The sequence below is a fragment of the Salvelinus alpinus genome, chromosome 10 (assembly GCF_045679555.1).
Source record: "Salvelinus alpinus chromosome 10, SLU_Salpinus.1, whole genome shotgun sequence".
Taxonomy (NCBI): Eukaryota; Metazoa; Chordata; class Actinopteri; order Salmoniformes; family Salmonidae; genus Salvelinus; species Salvelinus alpinus.
Window position 1 is genome coordinate 36,371,784 of NC_092095.1, and position 21,023 is coordinate 36,392,806.

The 21,023-nt window shown below is 41.6% G+C and overlaps 1 protein-coding gene across 4 annotated transcripts in view; it reads right to left on the reverse strand.

Moving 5' to 3' along the window:
* ptprn2 (protein tyrosine phosphatase receptor type N2) overlaps positions 1–21,023 on the reverse strand; it is a 247,133-nt gene that overhangs the window by 134,790 nt on the left and 91,320 nt on the right. For all 4 annotated transcript variants that reach the window (XR_011666471.1, XM_071329112.1, XM_071329113.1 and 1 more), the window contains one exon: positions 9,405–9,484. Coding sequence is in view for 3 of the 4 variants with exons in the window: in XM_071329112.1 (XP_071185213.1) it covers positions 9,405–9,484 (80 nt within the window). In the remaining variant the exon portion in view is untranslated. The remainder of the gene's footprint in view (positions 1–9,404; positions 9,485–21,023) is intronic.

Below are 21,023 nucleotides of genomic sequence, written 5' to 3' on the forward strand. Positions count from 1 at the left end.
GTTGGTCAAATTTACTCAAGTCAGCAAAGTGAGACTTTGTCCTCGTGTTTCTTGGCTATTTACATCGGGTTTTTTCACAATCTGGGTTGTTTTTCAATGTTAGTTTGAATCTGCTGCTTCAACTGATAGCGAAGAGACGCCTACTACTAGTCACATCCAAAAATCTCACACACACAAAGACACACATGACATGAATCAAGTGGCCCCGTTACCAGGGTAACCTCCCACCCTTAAAAGGGCAGCTGAACATTTTGTCTGATCTGATATTTTGGTTAAAATAAAACATCTAATTAAATTAAGCAATATACCACATTACTTCTTACCAATACATTTCTTCTTTTGGAAACATTACAAAGCATGGTCATTAGTTTTATGAAATTATGGTGACAAATTATTTTGGCTGGTAAGAAATCTGAGTGGCTAGTAGATTTTTTTTAATCTACTTGCCACAGTGGCTCGTGGAACAAACAGTTAATTTTAGGCCCTAGCAGCGGTACATAATACATGTGTTTCTAGAGGCAGCAATATAGACTACTACGCCAACCCAGGCCACAGACATTCTATATCTATGCTAAAAACACAGTTGCCCTGTTTCCATTGCTGCTTCTCTGTAAGTCTATGTGTATGTGTGCGAGAGGATATATTTCCCTGACTGAGGGGAAGGAAGTGTCTCAGTCTCTCTACATTCAAATTAGATCTCTCTTTTTCCTATTATCTATCTCCTTTCCCCTTGGCTGCATCTCCCCAGCTCTTTCTCACCATCTTCCTCTCCGCATCCTCTCTCTCTATCTCTCTCTGTCCCAGGGGTGACAGCAGTGTGTCAGGGCTCTGCTCCTGGCTGCTCCAGATGGCCCCGGCTGCTGGCCCCTGTTGGTCCAGAGGCCCCCAGCTCTTTGACCAGGACTGTGGTTCTCACGGCCTGGGGGCCCGGGCACGCTGCTGGGCCTGGCCTCTGGGGCCTCTGGGGTCGACCAGCCGTGACAGCCCAGACAAAGGGGTGTCCTCATCCCACCGCCCACCAGCCTACACATCCTACACATCTTCCCGAACAGCCACCCATCCTTGACCACAGAGTGTGGACAGTGTATACAGATCACTGTCTAAGCTTCATAAGGGGGCGAATGCAAGCATTTTGATACGTTACTGGTCGGAAGACTCGGCACAAGTACTGTTTACCTCACCAGAAACACATACCATATAGAAAATAACAGACTGTCATATTCATACGTGATGTTATTGTCAAGAAGAGGTCTCGTTACTAAGTTTGCCAATAGAATACAGTGAAGCAGTCTGTCCAGCCAAAATGTGCGAAAGACTTTCAAATTGCATGGCATGTTTCCCTCTTAATGATAGCATGACAGATGTTTTGTAAAATATGAAGAAATATCACATTAGCATCATATTTACATATCTAATGATATGCCGAAATAAATCTGTTCAAGAAGATGGAAGATAATACAAATTGCCTCCACACAGCGCAGAAAAACCCCCACATTCAATTCAAATGACTTCATGTGATCACATGCGATCTAATGTGAAGTTAATAGCATGTGACAACATGTAAAGCAACATATGATAACATGAAACTACACATGTGAAAGCATGTGAAGTGTTCCAAAAACACATTTTCACATGATTTCACATATGACATTTCCCGTGAAAATGTAAAATCATGTGTTTTTTCTATAAGGGAGGCGTTTTCTTCACAATAAAAATCCCCCAAAACCCCCTGAAAAAAACATGAATTTTGGGATGTTTCAGAAAGGCATGTAAATGTGTATAACACTGTAGGAATGATATGGGTCCACATAAGAGTAATTGCTCTAAGGAAACACAAAACAACCCATGCATGTTTCCACCTACCCGGTTACTGTACACAGAAGAAAAAACACAGAAGGGAAAATGAGAGAGGGATTACATTTCTCATGACTAAAGAAACGTTGGTTAGCAGTGAGCGTAACAAATGTTGACAGAACCAATTTCCCATGTGAAGGTGATTTACATGTTTGCAGATCAGTCTGAAGCACACAGCTTTTCACCGCATTCAGAACCTCATTCTACGAGAGAGAGAGAGAGAGAGAGAGAGAGAGAATGAAGGAGCAAAAAGCAAGAGTGTCTTTAATGACAAATTGCTAAATTGTTTTTTTACAGCTTGGTCAGCTCTTCATCAAAACTTGAATAAATAATTTCCCTTGCAAATGATTCTCACTCACACTAGCCTAGTTTAAAAAAATAAATAAAGCAGCCGCCTTCTCTTTTGTTTTCAAGCTGTGCGGGGGTTTAGTGAGCACAGGTCATTGTCCGCCAGTTTTCCAGTTGAGCAAAACACAAGAGCTCCTAGTAGCTCCTACCTTCACTAATACAGTGAGACCTCCCATCATGATTTTCACTTATTATTCTACCGGTAACAACCCACAGCCAAAAGATGGCAATGCTTTCATTGAGATATCAAATCTCCTCTTTATACTGTCCATGTGCATCCCAAATGGAACCATAATCCCTTTGTAGTGCACTACTAACATCTTACATTTGACGTATGAGTGAAGATGTCTGGGTGTTTTTTAAATTTTATATCTGTCTACTAGTAGTGCACTATATAGGGAATAGGGTACCATTTGGGATGCACTCCATGCCTTTCAATGGAATCTCTCCCTATAAGAAGGATTTTCAAATGGGACCTTTCTCTCCCTATGGCTTTTCTATGAAATATGGGTCATTCCACAAAATGGGTGCCTTTTGGAATGCAAACTTAAGAAATGTAAAATATCTCTTCTTTCAACATTCAATTGGATGGAGGATATTTTTAGACTACGGAAAAACACCTTTTGTAACGGCTGTCTTCGTCCTCCTCTGATGAGGAGTAAGAAATGTCGGACCAATATGCAGCGTGGTGAGTATCCATTTTTAATATGAATACTTGAAACAAACAAAATAACTAAATAAACGAACGAAGACGAAACAGTCCCGTAAAGTGACAACACAAACACAGGAACAGGAACAATCACCCACAACCCACAATACAAAACAGGCTACCTAAATATGGTTCCCAATCAGAGACAACGACAAACACCTGCCTCTGATTGAGAACCATATCAGGCCAACACATAGAAATAGACAAACTAGACATACAACATAGAATGCCCACTCAGATCACACCCTGACCAAACAAAACATAGAAACAACAAAGCAAACTATGGTCAGGGCGTGACACCTTTTCCCATCTCAGGCACTACAATCCTATGAACTAAAAGCATTTTATCTGCACCTGTACCACACTGTGTGTCAACCCTGTTACGGAGACTGCCTAACTAATATTTATACAGAACAAAATATAAATGCAACATGTAAAGTGTTTCATGAACTGAAATAAAAGATCCCAGAAATCATCTACACGCACAAAAAGCTTATTTCTCTCAAATTTTGTGTACAATTTTTTTACATCTCTGTTAGTGATAATTTATCCTTTGCCAAGATAATCCATCCACCTGACAGGTGTGGCATATCAAGAAGCTGATTAAACAGGATGATCGTTAAACAGGTGCACCTTGTGCTGGGGACAATAAAAGGCCACTCTAAAATATGCAGTTTTGTCACACAACACAATGCCACAGATGTCTCAAGTTTTGAAGGAGAGTGTCCACCATTGAATGTTAATTTCTCTACCAAAAGCCGTCCAACGGGCCTCACAACCGCAGACCACGTGTAACCACGCCAGCCCAGGACCTTCACATCCGGTTTCTTCACCTGCTGAATCGTCTGAGACCAGCCACCCGGACAGCTGATGAAACGGAGGAGTATTTCTGTCAGTAATAAAGCCCTTTTGTGGGGAAAAACTCATTCGGATTGGCTGGGCCTGGCTCCCAAGTGGGTGAGCTATGCCCTTCCAGGCCCACCCATATCTGCACCCCTGCCCAGTCATGTGCAATCCATAGATTAGGGCCTAAAGAATTCATTTCAATTGACTGATGTCCTTTTATGAACTGTAACTCAGTAAAATCGTTGAAATTGTTGCATGTTGCATTTCTTTTCTTTGTTCTGTATAAAAGCATGTTTGAGATAAATCCAACATTTTCTTTGTACATATATCTTTGTACATATAAACTCACATATAATATCAAACTAATAAAGTTGACGTTGGCCCTCTAACAGGGTTGAGGTTTCAGGTGATCCTCGGCCATTACTCCTCATGTAGAGGAGCATGGAGCCACATGTGTAGAGCATGTGTAGGTGTAGAGCATGGAGCCACATGGTGTTCATGAAATGAGGAATTATTCCGCGCAAAAGGCATCCATTTCGTGGAACGACCCACATATCAAACAGATCTAGTAGACACATATCAAAAGAACTCCCAGACATCTTCACTCACATGTTAAATGTAGCATTTTATCATGACTGCATAGCGAGTATACGTTGTACCGATAAACCTTACTCAAAGTAAATGTATTATGTCATAAAATGTAGACGGAGAAATGTGTTTGAATGAATAGGGCCCCAGTTGCAAGTTTAAGATCTTCACAAAGACATAGGAAAAATGTATTCATTCAAATTGAGCTATCATTGACACAGGCCTATTCTCCAATCCCAATCATTGTGTTCTTGTTCTGACCATTTCCACTAAAATTACTTTATTGTCAACAGAATGCTTTTTCAAGAAAAATACTCACTATAGAGCTAAACTAAAGAAACACCTTACAATTCCTCCATTTATTTTCCACAAACCTGGAAACCAGTCAATGGTTAACACGCATATAGACTGGTTCAACACACAATGAGCCCAAGGGTTTGACGAGTGTGTGTGTGTGTGTGTGTGATGAGTTCATCAGGCGGCCATGTTGTTCATGCACTGGCAAACAGAGGTCAAATGTAACCCAGGATTACCCAGGAGGTAGAGTGTTATTCAGTTTCTGTTTCACATTCAACCCAGAGAATCTTCATTTTGTTTCTGAAGTACCGGCAAGAGATGGCTTTAAAATCATGAAAAATTATCATATCACATTGGTCACTGTACCGCAGTTGTCCTTGATCTTTGAGTGTTTTATAGTTGTAAAACATTCAGGAAAACAATTTATAATAGTGCAGGATAATATAGTTATGTGTTTGACTTCCATATACAAACTGAATGTTTTTCTTATTCTACGTATATGAATCGTTATACACAACTATATACTACTGTATGTTATGGTAAATGTGTAAACATTGTAATAGATTTCTCTGTAAATCTACGGATTTCCTGTAAATCTACGGATTTCCTGTAAATCTAAATGTACACATGTCCTATTCATTTCCCAACTGAAACCTTGTAAGGGGGATATCTAAGTATTCCTCCTGATAGGCAAATCCCGGTCAGTCATTGGTATTCTGGACGGCTGGATTCATAATTCATCAATAGCAGTCAGGCTGCTGATAATGTTGACTTAACATTTGGTCTGGCATTTCGCTGCTGTCATTAGGTCTCCCACCACGGAGCCTAATCAACACTCAAATCACTCCACATAGACAGACACACGCATGAGCATGCACACAGAAACACACACACACAGGCATGTAGGCACAAGCACTCAGGCACGTACACACACACCTAGAAACACACACAAAGAAAGTATCTCAACCTAGTACCAATGAACGTACCCATAGGGGTCCACAGCACTAGAACCATGGAATAACTGTTATTCTGGTGCTTGCACAAACCCAGCTTCAAAACCCATGTAACACCAACCATTCCAGACACCTTTTCATCATCTTCCAGCCATCTTTATGTCTCAAATCACATCACATCACACATCACACGCCAAGCCCCAAAACCCCTTCTACCTATTTCATACACTCTTAGAAAAAGGGTTCCTAAAGGGTTCTTTGTGGAGGGATAGGGTTCTACCAAGGACTATTTTGATCAGAAGAACCCTTTCTAGAAGACAAGGGTTCTTTGTAAAGCAAAGGGTTCTACCTAGAACCTTTAATATCCTAGGAACCGTTTTTGGAAGAACGGGCTCTTTGATGATTCTTTGGAAGGCAAGAAGGATTCTTTGGGAGGCAAGAAAGGTTCTACATACAACCATATATAATATTTCCCAGCATGCTCTTTTGCAGTGAGATTTTCTGAATTGTGTGTTTTACTGTAATATCTGTGTTTTTTGCATTGATTGGTTGATATTATATATTTTTTTGCTACACAAATATAAATAATATACAGTTTTCTAAACTAATCCAATCTGTTAGTAATTAGATTTATTCCACCCGTTGCTGAGATGGTTGTTACAGTTTAGATGATTTAGGTAGTCTCAGTATTTAACCTTCAATACACTAGCAGTCATTCTTAATGCAGGTTGCAGGTGATTCAAAATTCCACTTGTTCGATAGCCTAACTCTGTATTACAATTCACTTGCAAGCCAGCATAATGTGGCCTGTAAACCAGGAGATTCATAACACCACTGTGTTAGGGTATAACTAGGCCCATATAAACTCAGCAAAAAAAGAAACGTCCTCTCACTGTCAACTGCGTTTATTTTCAGCAAACTTAACATGTGTATGACCATAACAAGATTCAACAACTGAAACATGAACTGAACAAGTTCCACAGACATGTGACTAACAGAAATTGAATAATGTGTCCCTGAACAAAGGGGAGGGTCAAAATCAAAAGTAACAGTCAGTATCTGGTCTGGCCACCAGCTGCATTAAGTACTGCAGTGCATCTCCTCCTCATGGACTGCACCAGATTTGCCAGTTCTTGCTGTGAGATGTTACCACACTCTTCCACCAAGTCACCTGCAAGTTCCTGGACATTTCAGGGGGGAATGGCCCTAGCCCTCACCCTCCGATCCAACAGGTCCCAGACATGCTCAATGGGATTGAGATCCGGGCTCTTCGCTGGCCATGGCAGAACACTGACATTCCTGTCTTGCAGGAAATCACGCACAGAACGAGCAGTATGGCTGGTGGCATTGTCATGCTGGAGAGTCATGTCAGGATGAGCCTGCAGGAAGGGTACCACATGAGGGAGGAGGATGTCTTCCCTGTAACGCACAGCGTTGAGATTGCCTGCAATGACAACAAGCTCAGTCCGATGATGCTGTGACACACCGTCCCAGACCATGACGGACCCTCCACCTCCAAATCGATCCCACTCCAGAGTCCAGTCCTCGGTGTAACGCTCATTCCTTCAACGATGAACGCGAATCCGACTATCACCCCTGGTGAGACAACACCGCGACTCGTCAGTGAAGAGCACTTTTTGCCAGTCCTGTCTGGTCCAGCGATGGTGTGTTTGTGCCTATAGGCGATGTGGTTGCCGGTGATTTCTCATGAGGACCTGCCTTACAACAGGCCTACAAGTCCTCAGTCCAGCCTCTCTCAGCCTATTGTAGACAGTCTGAGCACTGATGGAGGGATTGTACGTTCCTGGTGTAACTCGGGCAGTTGTTGTTGCCATCCTGTACCTGTTCCGCAGGTGTGATGTTCGGATGTACTGATCCTGTGCAGGTGTTGTTACATGTGGTCTGCCACTGCAAGGACGATCAGCTGTCCGTCCTGTCTCCCTGTAGCGCTGTCTTAGGCGTCTCACAGTACGGACATTTCAATTTATTGCCCTGGCCACATCTGCAGTCTCCATGTCTCCTTGCAGCATGCCTAAGGCATGTTCACACAGATGAGCAGGGGCCCTGGGCATCTTTCTTTTGGTGTTTTTCAGAGTCAGTAGAAAGGCCTCTTTAGTGTCCTAAGTTTTCATAACTGTGACCTTAATTGCCTACCGTCTGTAAACTGTTAGTGTCTTAATGACCGTTCCACAGGTGCATGTTCATTAACTGTTTATGGTTCATTGAACAAGCATGGGAAACAGTGTTTAAACCCTCTACAATGAAGATCTGTGAAGTTATTTGGATTTTTACGAATTATCTTTGAAAGACAGGGTCCTGAAAAAGGGACGTTTCTTTTTTTGCTGAGTTTATATGTAATGTATTGTCATAAATAATTACATTTGAAAGGCTAATAAGGCTGGTGGATCTGTTCATAAGAAGAACCTTCCAAAGATAAAAAAAAAAAAAGAAAAGAACCCTTCATAGATGGTTCTAGGAAGAACATTTAGAGGATGAAATGGTTCTTGGTAGATCCCTTCTTAGAGGATTTTAGGTAGAACCATATACAGGTGGTTTTTTGAAGAACCCTACATAGAGGGTTCTACCTAGCACCAAAAAGGGTTTCGCTATGGAAACAAACCGAAGAAGCCTGTATGGTTCTACTTAGCACCTTTTTTTCTAAGAGTAGTGTTGATGTTGTAGCATCTCTGTAAATGGATAGGACAGAAACAAACCCCCATATACCACCCTATAATACAACAGGAGGAGAGTGGTGCCAAATTCCTCTCAATGGAACAACAGCACATTTCAGCCAATAAAAAAAATGAGGTTTGTGCTAGCGTTGTTACTGTTGTTGTTCCAACCCCGGTGTTATTGACTGTTGGACTGTTGCTCTCTGCTTCTCAAAGTCAATTCCAATCGAAGCAAGGGCGACACCCTCCCGTGTTGATCCAAGTTCAGACAATGCCAGCGTTGTGGTGCGGTGCAGCTGCGGTGCACACTGAAATATCAAATCCTATTTTTTCTCTCTCTCACCATGACACCTTTCTATCAGACCACATCTGGCTATACGAAGACTAGCTTGTCTGAGAGTCACTCTCTCCGTCCCAAATGGCACCCTACGCCCTATATAGTGCACTACTTTTGACTAGAGCCCTAATACTATGCCTATGGGCCCTGGTCAAAAGTAGGGCATTAAATAGGGAATAGGCTGCCATTTGGGATGCAGACTATGTATCTCAGTAGGAACAGCAGTGTGTCCCGCTTGTTATCCTGTGTGAAATTGATCCTCATTTGTCATTACACCATGTTAATAATCTTATAGACATGGGCTTGTCCGGACTAGAAGGACACTGTGATATCTACCCTATCTGGCGCGGTGGATCTGAGACTCTCATTTACTCAAACAGAGAGAACATGACAAAATGGTGTGTAGGTGGGGAAAATTAAATCCAGTATAATGGAGGTCATTGGCACGATGTGGTTCTTTCTATTTAAATGTGTTGAGTAAGAAATGTAGCTAATAATTACTACTTGCTGTGTGGGTTTGTGTGCTGCATGGGTACAGCACACAAACCCTGTGTGTCTCATTGTGTGTGTGTGTTGTGTGTCTGTCAGTGTACATGCATGCATGCGTGTGTGTGTGAATTGTATGTTTTATTTTACCTTTCTTTAACTAGGCAAGTCAGTTAAGAACAAATTATTTTTTGGGCCTACCCCCACCCCTTTGTTCAGGGACACATTATTCAATAAATGATGATGATCGGTCATGATAATGGTGGGTGGGTCTTGGGGGATATGGGCTGGTGTAACTGTGAGAATGGTCCTACCTGCAACGTGAGCCACATCGGCAGTGCTGACATTGTGAGGGTTGGTGCCCACCCTGAAGGTTACAGCTGGACCCAGCACTCTGAAAGACAGAAAAGAGACAACATTAGCTACACCCCAAACTCAATACCCTTCAATTGAACCGCAGACGAAGGTAGAAAGAGAGGAATAGAGAAGAGTCGAGAAAGACAGAGCGACTCCCCAAGAGCTTCAGCGACCAGCGAGCTTCAAAATCAACTCGCACCTTTCATAGCGGACGTGGACACGGACAGAGACAATGGGAGGTTGTTTTCTCTTTTTGTTTGAGTCTGAACAAAACACCAAAAACATGGAACTGTGGAACCGTATTGCAGCTGAGAACCTCGTTTGCTTTTCATCTCTGGCTACCCGTCTGTCCAGGGCCAGACCTTTTAGGGGGTATGTGCTCAAAATACAAACCGCGGTAACAGACTCGTTGAAGAATTACCACTTTGATCGCTTAGTAACATAAAATCAATAGATGGCCACATCTTACAGAGTCGAGGAACCGCTGATCGTTTTTTGTCTTGCTCCTCAAGAAATGCTGGCGGGCGTGACAGAAGCCAAACGTGAGTCGGCTTGGGGGTGTGGTTTGATGTGTGTATTTCTTGGGTGTGTCCTTGTCACCACCGAGACACACCCATCTGTCAGAACCTTGCCTGCAGCTGTTCCCCCCCCACTCAATCACAACATTCAAACCTCCTGCAGGTTAGGTTCAATAACTACAGGCAAATGTATGGTGAGATGCCAGAGGAAGCTTTGAATAGGTCAGTAGCCTACAGAGTAATGAGAAGATTGCAATTTCTGAATTTATGTAGATATTGTAAACTAAGTGTTTTGATCACTTTTACATGTATTTACAGGTCAATGTAGAATAAACAACCCTTTACATAATACCACAGAAGCAGTGATCTACTAATATAACAATGTACACCTTTCATCGTCATTCCCAGCCGATACAGATACTGTGCCTGTCGTCATTGCCTGGTGGTAATGGGGCTACCTTGGCAAACATGTCGGGGTGATCATACCTTCCTTTGTGGTGACCCGTATTCAACAGGAGTTGATCCTGGTGCGGAATAAACAGCGTCTCTCCCTCAATTCAATAACAGAAAAAGACAACATAAGTAAAAGTTGTGTCAAGTAAAATTTTAATGCTGAGTGCAAGATCTCTCTCCATTTAGAGACATCAGTATCAAGCCCGTCTGTCAGTCGGGACTCCATCACATCATCTTGCAAGTCTCCAAGTGCTTGTTCCATAGATGCTTCTGTGAACACATACACAGTCACTGTTCTATTACCAATGGCAGTTAGTGTCACGTTCCAGACCTGTTTTCCTTTTTCTTGTATTTATTTAGTTGGTCAGGGCATGAGTTGGGTGGGTTTGTCTATGTGGTATTTTCTATGTTGGGATGTTTGTGTCCGGCCGGGTATGATTCTCAATCAGAGACAGCTGTCAATCGTTGTCCCTGATTGAGAATCATACTTAGGCAGCCTGGGTTTCACTTGTGTTTGTGGGTGTTTGTCCAATCTCTCACCTAAAGACGACCGTTACAGTTAGTATATTTTGTTTATCAAATATCACCTATCCTATGTTGAAGTTTGAAGAGGTCAGACTAAACCTACATCATTTTGGTCAACCAATCGACGACCGTTGGTGAGCAGCAAGAGGTGAGGCTGGAGGTAAGGTCTTCGCCAGCGCCCCATTGATGGGCATGGCAGCGTAGATAAGCTCCTGGCTCACACACAAACACGGAGCACTGATTACATTATCAATGGTGGTTATGATTAGCGTAGTGGAACCAACCTGATCACTGCATTCACCTTTCAATTTCACTTCAGATATCATATGTGAAGTGAATAGAATGGTAACGCAGTGATCAGGCTGGTTCCACCAGGCTGGGTTATGAAGGTGAATTGGGACAAAACTCTAAACTGTTCGGACCTTTGAACAGGTCAAATGTCACCAACCTAATTCAAGTGTTCTCCCTGTTCCATTTATAGGAATGCTCACAGTGAGGGCATGTCTGCGTAATGCTGAGGGTCCCCTTGCTGGTCTTCTCTATGCTGCAGGTTCGGCTGCAAAGTGGACATCTCTCACACAACTGCAGCAGGCTATCCAAATAAATAATGTACTTCCTGGTCGATAAATTATATGTAAACAACCAAATGTTCAAGGACTCAAAGATTACAACGTGGCTGTGAGTGATAGCTAGCTCCTGTTGAAGTAGTCCCCGATACATATGATTTTTTATGTATTTAATTTGAAGATTGTACATTGGCAATACCTAGGTAGTTTTTTGTTTGTTTAAATATGATATGGCCTAATTGTAGAGGTTGGGTATATTATGACCTAAAAGCTGTTATATAGTGCGGCCCTTGTTTGCCGATGTGAATCGGAACGATTAGCTTTTAAGATAAAACTTAATAAATATTAATAGATTTATTATAGGGCTAGGATAAAGGATTATATAATTCAAAACCTGCCTAGGTTCTCTATAGGAATAGGCCTATACAATCGTAAAATAATTGGTGTTATTACCTTTCACATAAAAATTCATACATCTCAATATAAAAAATGTAAAGGATGATTATTCTTCCGATACACACTGGCAAATGGATGGATTAGATATTGTCAACAGGGTTGTTGTCTCTAGTGTGTGGCGGGCTGGTTAACACTGGGATAAAGGGATTCAAGTTAACGGTAGAACTAATACAATAATTGGCTTATGGAAGCACTTCTCTAAGCGAGAGAAAGGTATATTAATAATTTCTAATCAAATCAAATCAAATTTTATTAGTCACATACACATGGTTAGCAGATGTTAATGCGAGTGTAGCGAAATGCTTGTGCTTCTAGTTCCGACAATGCAGTAATAACCAACAAGTAATCTAACCTAACAATTCCACAACTACTACCTTACACACACACACAAGTGTAAAGGGATAAAGAATATGTACATAAAGATATATGAATGAGTGGTGGTACAGAACGGCATGGCAGATGCAGTAGATGGTATAGAGTACGGTATATACATATGAGATGAGTACTGTAGGGTATGTAAACATAAAGTGGCATAGTTTAAAGTGGCTAGTGGTACATGTATTACATAAAGATGGCAAGATGCAGTAGATGATATAGAGTACAGTATATACATATGAGATGGGTAATGTAGGGTATGTAAACATTATATTAAGTGGCATTGTTTAAAGTGGCTAGTGGTACATTTTTACATAATTTCCATCAATTCCCATTTTTAAAGTGGCTGGAGTTGAGTCAGTATGTTGGCAGCGGCCGCTAAATGTTAGTGGTGGCTGTTTAACAGTCTGATGGCCTTGAGATAGAAGCTGTTTTTCAGTCTCTCGGTCCCTGCTTTGATGCACCTGTACTGACCTCGCCTTCTGGATGATAGCGGGGTGAACAGGCAGTGGCTTGGGTGGTTGTTGTCCTTGATGATCTTTATGGCCTTCCTGTGACATCGGGTGGTGTAGGTGTCCTGGAGGGCAGGTAGTTTGCCCCCGGTGATGCGTTCTGCAGACCTCACTACCCTCTGGAGAGCCTTACGGTTGTGGGCGGAGCAGTTGCCGTACCAGGCGGTGATACAGCCCGACAGGATGCTCTCGATTGTGCATCTGTAGAAGTTTGTGAGTGCTTTTGGTGACAAGCCAAATTTCTTCAGCCTCCTGAGGTTGAAGAGGCGCTGCTGCGCCTTCTTCACGACGCTGTCTGTGTGGGTGGACCAATTCAGTTTGTCCGTGATGTGTACGCCGAGGAACTTAAAACTTTCCACCTTCTCCACTACTGACCCGTCGATGTGGATAGGGGGGTGCTCCCTCTGCTGTTTCCTGAAGTCCACAATCATCTCCTTTGTTTTGTTGACGTTGAGTGTGAGGTTATTTTCCTGACACCACACTCCGAGGGCCCTCACCTCCTCCCTGTAGGCCGTCTCGTCGTTGTTGGTAATCAAGCCTACCACTGTAGTGTCATCCGCAAACTTGATGATTGAGTTGGAGGCGTGCATGGCCACGCAGTCGTGGGTGAACAGGGAGTACAGGAGAGGGCTCAGAACGCACCCTTGTGGGGCCCCAGTGTTGAGGATCAGCGGGGTGGAGATGTTGTTACCTACCCTCACCACCTGGGGGCGGCCCGTCAGGAAGTCCAGGACCCAGTTGCACAGGGCGGGGTCGAGACCCAGGGTCTCGAGCTTGATGACGAGTTTGGAGGGTACTATGGTGTTAAATGCTGAGCTGTAATCGATGAACAGCATTCTCACATGGGTATTCCTCTTGTCCAGATGGGTTAGGGCAGTGTGCAGTGTGGTTGCGATTGCGTCGTCTGTGGACCTATTGGGTCGGTAAGCAAATTGGAGTGGGTCTAGGGTGTCCGGTAGGGTGGAGGTGATATGGTCCTTGACTAGTCTCTCAAAGCACTTCATGATGACGGAAGTGAGTGCTACGGGGCGGTAGTCGTTTAGCTCAGTTACCTTAGCTTTCTTGGGAACAGGAACAATGGTGGCCCTCTTGAAGCATGTGGGAACAGCAGACTGGGATAAGGATTGATTGAATATGTCCGTAAACACACCAGCCAGCTGGTCTGCGCATGCTCTGAGGACGCGGCTGGGAATGCCGTCTGGGCCTGCAGCCTTGCGAGGGTTAACACGTTTAAATGTTTTACTCACCTCGGCTGCAGTGAAGGAGAGCCCGCAGGTTTTGGTAGGGGGCCGTGTCAGTGGCACTGTATTGTCCTCAAAGCGGGCAAAAAAGTTGTTTAGCCTGTCTGGGAGCAAGACATCCTGGTCCGCGACGGGGCTGGTTTTCTTTTTGTAATCCGTGATTGACTGTAGACCCTGCCACATACCTCTTGTGTCTGAGCTGTTGAATTGCGACTCGATTTTGTCTCTGTACTGGGACTTAGCCTGTTTGATTGCCTTGCGGAGAGAATAGCTACACTGTTTGTATTCGGTCATGCTTCCGGTCACCTTGCCCTGGTTAAAAGCAGTGGTTCGCGCTTTCAGTTTCACGCGAATGCTGCCGTCAATCCACGGTTTCTGGTTTGGGAATGTTTTTATCGTTGCTGTGGGTACGACATCGTCAATGCACTTCCTAATGAACTCGCTCACCGAATCAGCATATTCGTCAATATTGTTGTTGGACGCGATGCGGAACATATTCCAATCCGCGTGATCGAAGCAGTCTTGAAGCGTGGATTCAGATTGGTCGGACCAGCGTTGAACAGACCTGAGCGCGGGAGCTTGTTGTTTGAGTTTCTGTTTGTAGGCTGGAATCAACAAAATGGAGTCGTGGTCAGCTTTTCCGAAAGGGGGGCGGGGGAGGGCCTTATATGCGTCGCGGAAATTAGTATAACAATGATCTAGGGTTTTTCCAGCCCTGGTAGCACAATCGATATGCTGATAGAATTTAGGGAGTTTTGTTTTTAGATTAGCCTTGTTAAAATCCCCAGCTACGATGAATGCAGCCTCAGGGTGTGTGGTTTCCAGTTTACAAAGAGTCAGATAAAGTTCGTTCAGGGCCATCGATGTGTCTGCTTGGGGGGGAATATATACGGCTGTGATTATGATTGAAGAGAATTCCCTTGGTAGATAATGCGGTCGACATTTGATTGTGAGGAGTTCTAGATCAGGTGAACAGAATGACTTGAGTTCCTGTGTGTTGTTATGATGATCACACCACTTCTCGTTAATCATAAGGCATACCCCCCCGCCCCTCTTCTTACCGGAAAGATGTTTGTTTCTGTCGGCGCGATGCATGAAGAAACCAGCTGGCTGCACCGACTCCGTTAGCGTCCCTTGAGTTAGCCATGTTTCCGTGAAGCAGAGCACGTTGCAATCCCTGATGTCTCTCTGGAATGCTACCCGTGCTCGGATTTCATCAACCTTATTGTCAAGAGACTGGACATTGGCGAGTAGTATGCTAGGGAGTGGAGCGCGATGTGCCCGTCTCCGAAGCCTGACCACGAGACCGCCTCGTTTGCCCCTTTTTCGGCGTCGCACAGGGTCGCCGGCTGGGATCAGATCCATTGTATTGGGTGGAAGGCAAAACACTGGATCCGTTTCGGGAAAGTCATATTCCTGGTAGGAACGATGATGAGTTGACGTTAATCGTATATTCAGTAGTTCCTCCCGACTGTATGTAATGAAACCTAAGATTACCTGGGGTACCGATGTAAGAAATAACACATAAAAAAACAAAAAACTGCATATTTTCCAAGGAACGCGAAGCGAGGCGGCCATCTCTTTTCGGCGCCGGAAGTAAGATATATAGCTTACTATATAAGCTTCTATATAAGCTATTTATGCTACCTTTAATATTCTTGATCCTAATGATATAGGCCTAGGTGTAAAACAGCCGGGGTGATAGAGCAATGACCCTGGAATAAAAAACAAAATGTGTATGGGTGGAGAGAGGGTTGGTTATACAGGTTTACTCGTTCTGGATTGTCAGTACTGCATGTGTTCTTGGCTGTTGTGTCGTGGCTGTGTCGGAGTCGATTGTGAATTGAACTTGAGTGTGCCTTCCCATAAAGAAGTACACGGGTTTGGCTTGCGGTCGGCTCTGGCACGGCCATGGCACGATATAACAGGAATACTGTTATATAATGTGATAATATATATAAACAGGATATAATGTGATGCCTAAGACACATTTTACTTGCAGTCGTTAGCGGCCGTTAGAACCTATGTTCCTTTTTCCTTCTTCCTTTTTTTTGTCGAAATACAACAGGATATAATGAGGACTACATGAAATATGTCTTGCATTTAATGGACATAAAAAAAGGACTGGTCTTGCGATATATTTAGGTTGTTTTCTCTTCATGAATTTTTTTTTGTGGAATTTAATCCAATGAACTGAGCAGGCTGGGTTGACATGCTTATAGCCTTGCTATGACTTTCTAAATATGAGCAGGCATTTATAAAATTATGCTGTTATTATTTCTATTAATATTATTGTCACGCCCTGACCTTAGAGATCCTTTATTCTCTATTTTGGCTAGGTCGGGGTGTGACTAAGGTGGGCATTCTAGTTTCTTTATTTCTAGGTTGGCCTGATATGGTTCCCAATCAGAGGCAGCTGTCTATCATTGTCTCTGATTGGGGATCATATTTAGGCGGCCTTTTCCCACCTGTTTGTTGTGGGATCTTGTTTGTGTATAGTTGCCTTGAGCACTGCATAGCTTCACGTTCGTTTTGTTCTTTATTGTTGTTGTTGTTGATGATGATGAACCCAAACCACGCTGCATTTTGGTCCGATTCTTACAACAACGCTCGTGACAATTATCTAATATTGTTACTCTATTTTTTATATATATTTTGACTGTTTTCCTTGTTATTTGGTTAGTTCTCTTAAGCATCCTCATAGATATTTATGTTATCATGGGACTGCCCATATTTCCTTCTGGCCAACGCCAATTGGCGGCCAAGGGTTTGCCTTAGGACGCATCACGGAGATGGTCTGATGGTCTTAGTGGCAACAGACCTAAATATGGGGGGAGTTTTTAGTGGGCAGAATATTAAGACAATTGGAGGTTTACAAAGTTGCAGCTACATTATGCTTAACAGTGCAAATTATTATGGTACAGCTATATGGACACTTAATCATCGTGGTGCTTTTTAATGGTAAGTTTACAAACATTGGTTGTGGTAAGTATCATTATGGTAAGTGGGGAAATAAGTATGGAAAGTTATAATTGGAATGGCTGAGCAGATCACAAAAAAATAAGATTCTCTTTTAGCCATGTAAAAATGTAAGAATATAATATCTATTGTTTACAGGAAACTCATTCTACAAATATAGATGAGGTTGGGTGGAAAAAGGACTGGGAGGGAGAAATAATTTTTTGTCATGGGCAAAGAAACTCAAAAGGGGTGATTATACCAATTAATACAAATGTTGATCCGATTGTGCAAGCTGTCCAAACAGATCCGCAAGGAAGATGGATTATTTTAAATATGCTATTAGACCAAAAACAGATCTGGCTAATTAATCTATATGGGCCAAATATATTTTCGAAAATATATATAATAATCTGTTGAGCTCACAAGCAACGAAATATTCTATTATTATGGTGGGAGATTATAATATGGTTTTAAGTACCTCAATGGCTCGTACAGGAAATCACTCTACAAACGATCACCCTCAAGCACAAAGATCATGGATACATTAGAACTAGTATGGAGTATATGGAGGGTGAAAACCCCTGGCCTAGTGAGATATACATGGAGGAGGCTTAATCAAGCTAGCCGTCTTGATTACTTCCTGGTCTCATTCTTGCTGGCATCAAAAGTAGAAAAAAGTATTAATAGGAGACCGAATGGGATCGGACCACCATCTAATTGGCCTCCATTTAACTCTTAACTCTCTTGTTCTTAACTAAGACAAAATAATTCATAATTGACTTGTTCTTGTACAGCAGTTCCCCTTATTGTATGGGACACTTTCAAATGTACTTTCAGAGGCCATTCAATACAATACTCATAATGAAAACAAAAGCAGTTAAGGTCAAAAAGATTACACTAATAAAGGAAATAGAGGAAGTAACAGAGCGCAGGTAGATGGTAATGGAAACTGTACTATAGAGGCACAAAATAGGTTAGAGGAAAAACAAAAAGAATTGGAGGTACTTATTCAAGAACGATCAAGTGTAATGTATTACAAAAATAAAGCAAATTGGATGGAAAATGGTGAAAAACTTTTTTTCTTGAATCTTCAACATAGAAAATCTACCAAAAAGAATTTACAGAAACTCATTACAAATGGAGTTATCCATGATTCACCAAATTATATTTTGAAAGAGGACGCAAAATATTTTAAGCTTATATTTTATTTTCAGTCTCCTGAATATCCACTGAATGATGTTAACTATAAAGATTTCTCTCCTAATAATAATAATAATGTAAAATTAACAAATTTACAGAAAGACCTGTGTGAAGGCCAACTTACAGAAGAGGAACTTTTAGAGGCAATAAAATCTTTTCAGTCTGGAAAAACACCAGGGCTTGACGGTATACCAGTAGAGGTATAACAGACCTTTTTTGAAGTACTCAAAGATCCCTTATTAGCATGTTTTAATTACTCCTATACAAATGGTAGACTTTCAGGTACTCAACAAGAAGGTCTGATTTCATTACTACTAAAACAGGACCCAGGTGGTAAGTATAAAGATCCAGTCCATTTAAAAAACTGGAGGCCTCTAACACTTCAATGTTGTGATGCGAAAATCCAGGTGAAATGCAGGGCACATAGAATAAAAAAAGGTTTTACCAGTTATTGTTCATCTTAATCAGACAGGTTTTGTACATGGATAATATATTGGAGATAAAATACGACAATTACTTGAAACAATTGAACATTATGAAACATCAAAGATACCAGGCCTGGTCTTCATAGCAGATTTTGAAAAGGTGTTTGATAAAGTACGACCAGAATTTATAAATAAATGTGTGGATTACATTAATTTTGGTGAATCTCTTATACAATGGGTTAAAGTTATGTATAGCAACCCCAGATGTAAAATAGTAAATAATGTTTACTTGTCAGAAAGTAGTGAGCTTTTAAGAGGAGTAAAACAAGGCTGTCCGTTGTCTCCATATCTATTTATTATAGCCATTGAAATGCTAGCTATTAAAACAAGAACATCAAGGGGTTAGAAATCCAGGGGATAAAAACAAAAGTGTCAATGTATGCCGATGACTCTAGTTTTTTCCTAAGTCCGCAATCTGGATCCCTGAACAGTCTCATTGAAGATCTTGATCACTTTTCTAGCCTCTCTGGATTAAAACCTAATTATGACACCTGTATCATATTACGTACTGGATCGTTAAAAAAATACAGTGTTTACACTACCTTGTAGTTTAACAATAAAATGGGCATATGGTGAAGTAGACATACTTGCTATTCACATCTCAAAAAATATAAATGAACTTACCACAAATAATTTCAATAGAAAGTTGCCAAAATTTGATAAGATTCTGCAACCATGGAGGGGTAAATACTTGTCTGTTTATGGAAAAATATAGAATGAATATGAGTTTGGGGGGCTAGAATTATTAAATATTAAAGCTTTAAACCTCTCACTAAAAGCTTCACTCATACATAAATTATACTTAAACCTAAAATAGTTAGCCAGTAGATTATTAAGAAAGGGTCATCTTTTGCTCAAAAAATGCCTTTTTGCCTTCATACAGATTACAACTTCTCATTTCCAACTAATTGAAAATGACATTTTGTTTAAAGTATCGGGCTTTCTTAAACAAGCCATACAAACAAAGCTGGTTACAATTTCAGTTTTATCCTCCAGAAAAGATAGAACAAATATTACAACAAATGTTATGGTTAAACTCAAATATACTGATTAATAAAAAAAACATTCTTTATGGATAATGTTTTTAATATATATTATGAATAGAAACAGAGGAGTTATGTCTCATATGCAGTTATCGAAAATATATGGGAATATCTGCTCAATCCAAATTTACAACCAATTGATTGCAGCACTACCACAAAAATGGAGGAGGCAAGTGGAAAAGGGAGAAGGTAGGGAACTTGTTTGCCTGCCATATATTAAAGATACAAATTGGCTGAAAGGAACTGGCATACAGTTGAAGTCGGAAGTTTACATACACTTAGGTTGGAGTCATTAAAACTCGTTTTTCAACCACTCCACAAATTTCTTGTTAATAAACTATAGTTTTGGCAAGTCGGTTAGAACATCTACTTTGTGCATGACACAAGTAATTTTTCCAACAATTGTTTACAGACAATTTATTTCACTTATAATTCACTGTATCACAATTAAAGTAGGTCAGAAGTTCATACACTAATTTGACTGTGCCTTTAAACTGCTTGGGAAATTCCAGAAAATTATGTCATGGCTTTAGAAGTTTCTGATGGGCTAATTGACATAGTTTGAGTCAATTGGAGGTGTCAAAAGAAATCAGCCAAGACCTCAGAAAAAAAATTGTTGACCTCCACAAGTCTGGTTCATCCTTGGGAGCAATTTCCAAACGCCTGAATGTACCACGTTCATCTGTACAAACAATAGTACGCAAGTATAAATACCATGGGACCACGCAGCCGTCATACCGCTCAGGAAGGAGACGCATACTGTCTCCTAGAGATGAGCGTACTTTGGTGGAAAAGTGCAAATCAATCCCAGAACAACAGCAAAGGACCTTGTGAAGATGCTGGGGGAAACAGGTACAAAAGTATCTATATCCACAGTAAAACGAGTCCTATATTGACATAACCTGAAAGTCCGCTCAGCAAGGAAGAAGCCACTGCTCCAAAACTGCCATAAAAAAGCCAGACTACGGTTTGCAACTGCACATGGGGACAAAGATCGTACTTTTTGGAGATATGTCCTCTGGTCTGATGAAACAAAAATAGAACTGTTCGGGCATAATTGCCCAGTCCCTCCTGCAGCAAAGCACCCCCACAATATGATGCTGCCACCCCCGTCCTTCACGGTTGGGATGGTGTTCTTCGGCTTGCAAGCCTCTCCCTTTTTCCTCCAAACATAACGATGGTACTTATGGCCAAAGTTCTATTTTTGTTTCATCAGCACCTAGTCACAGAAAAACACAGCC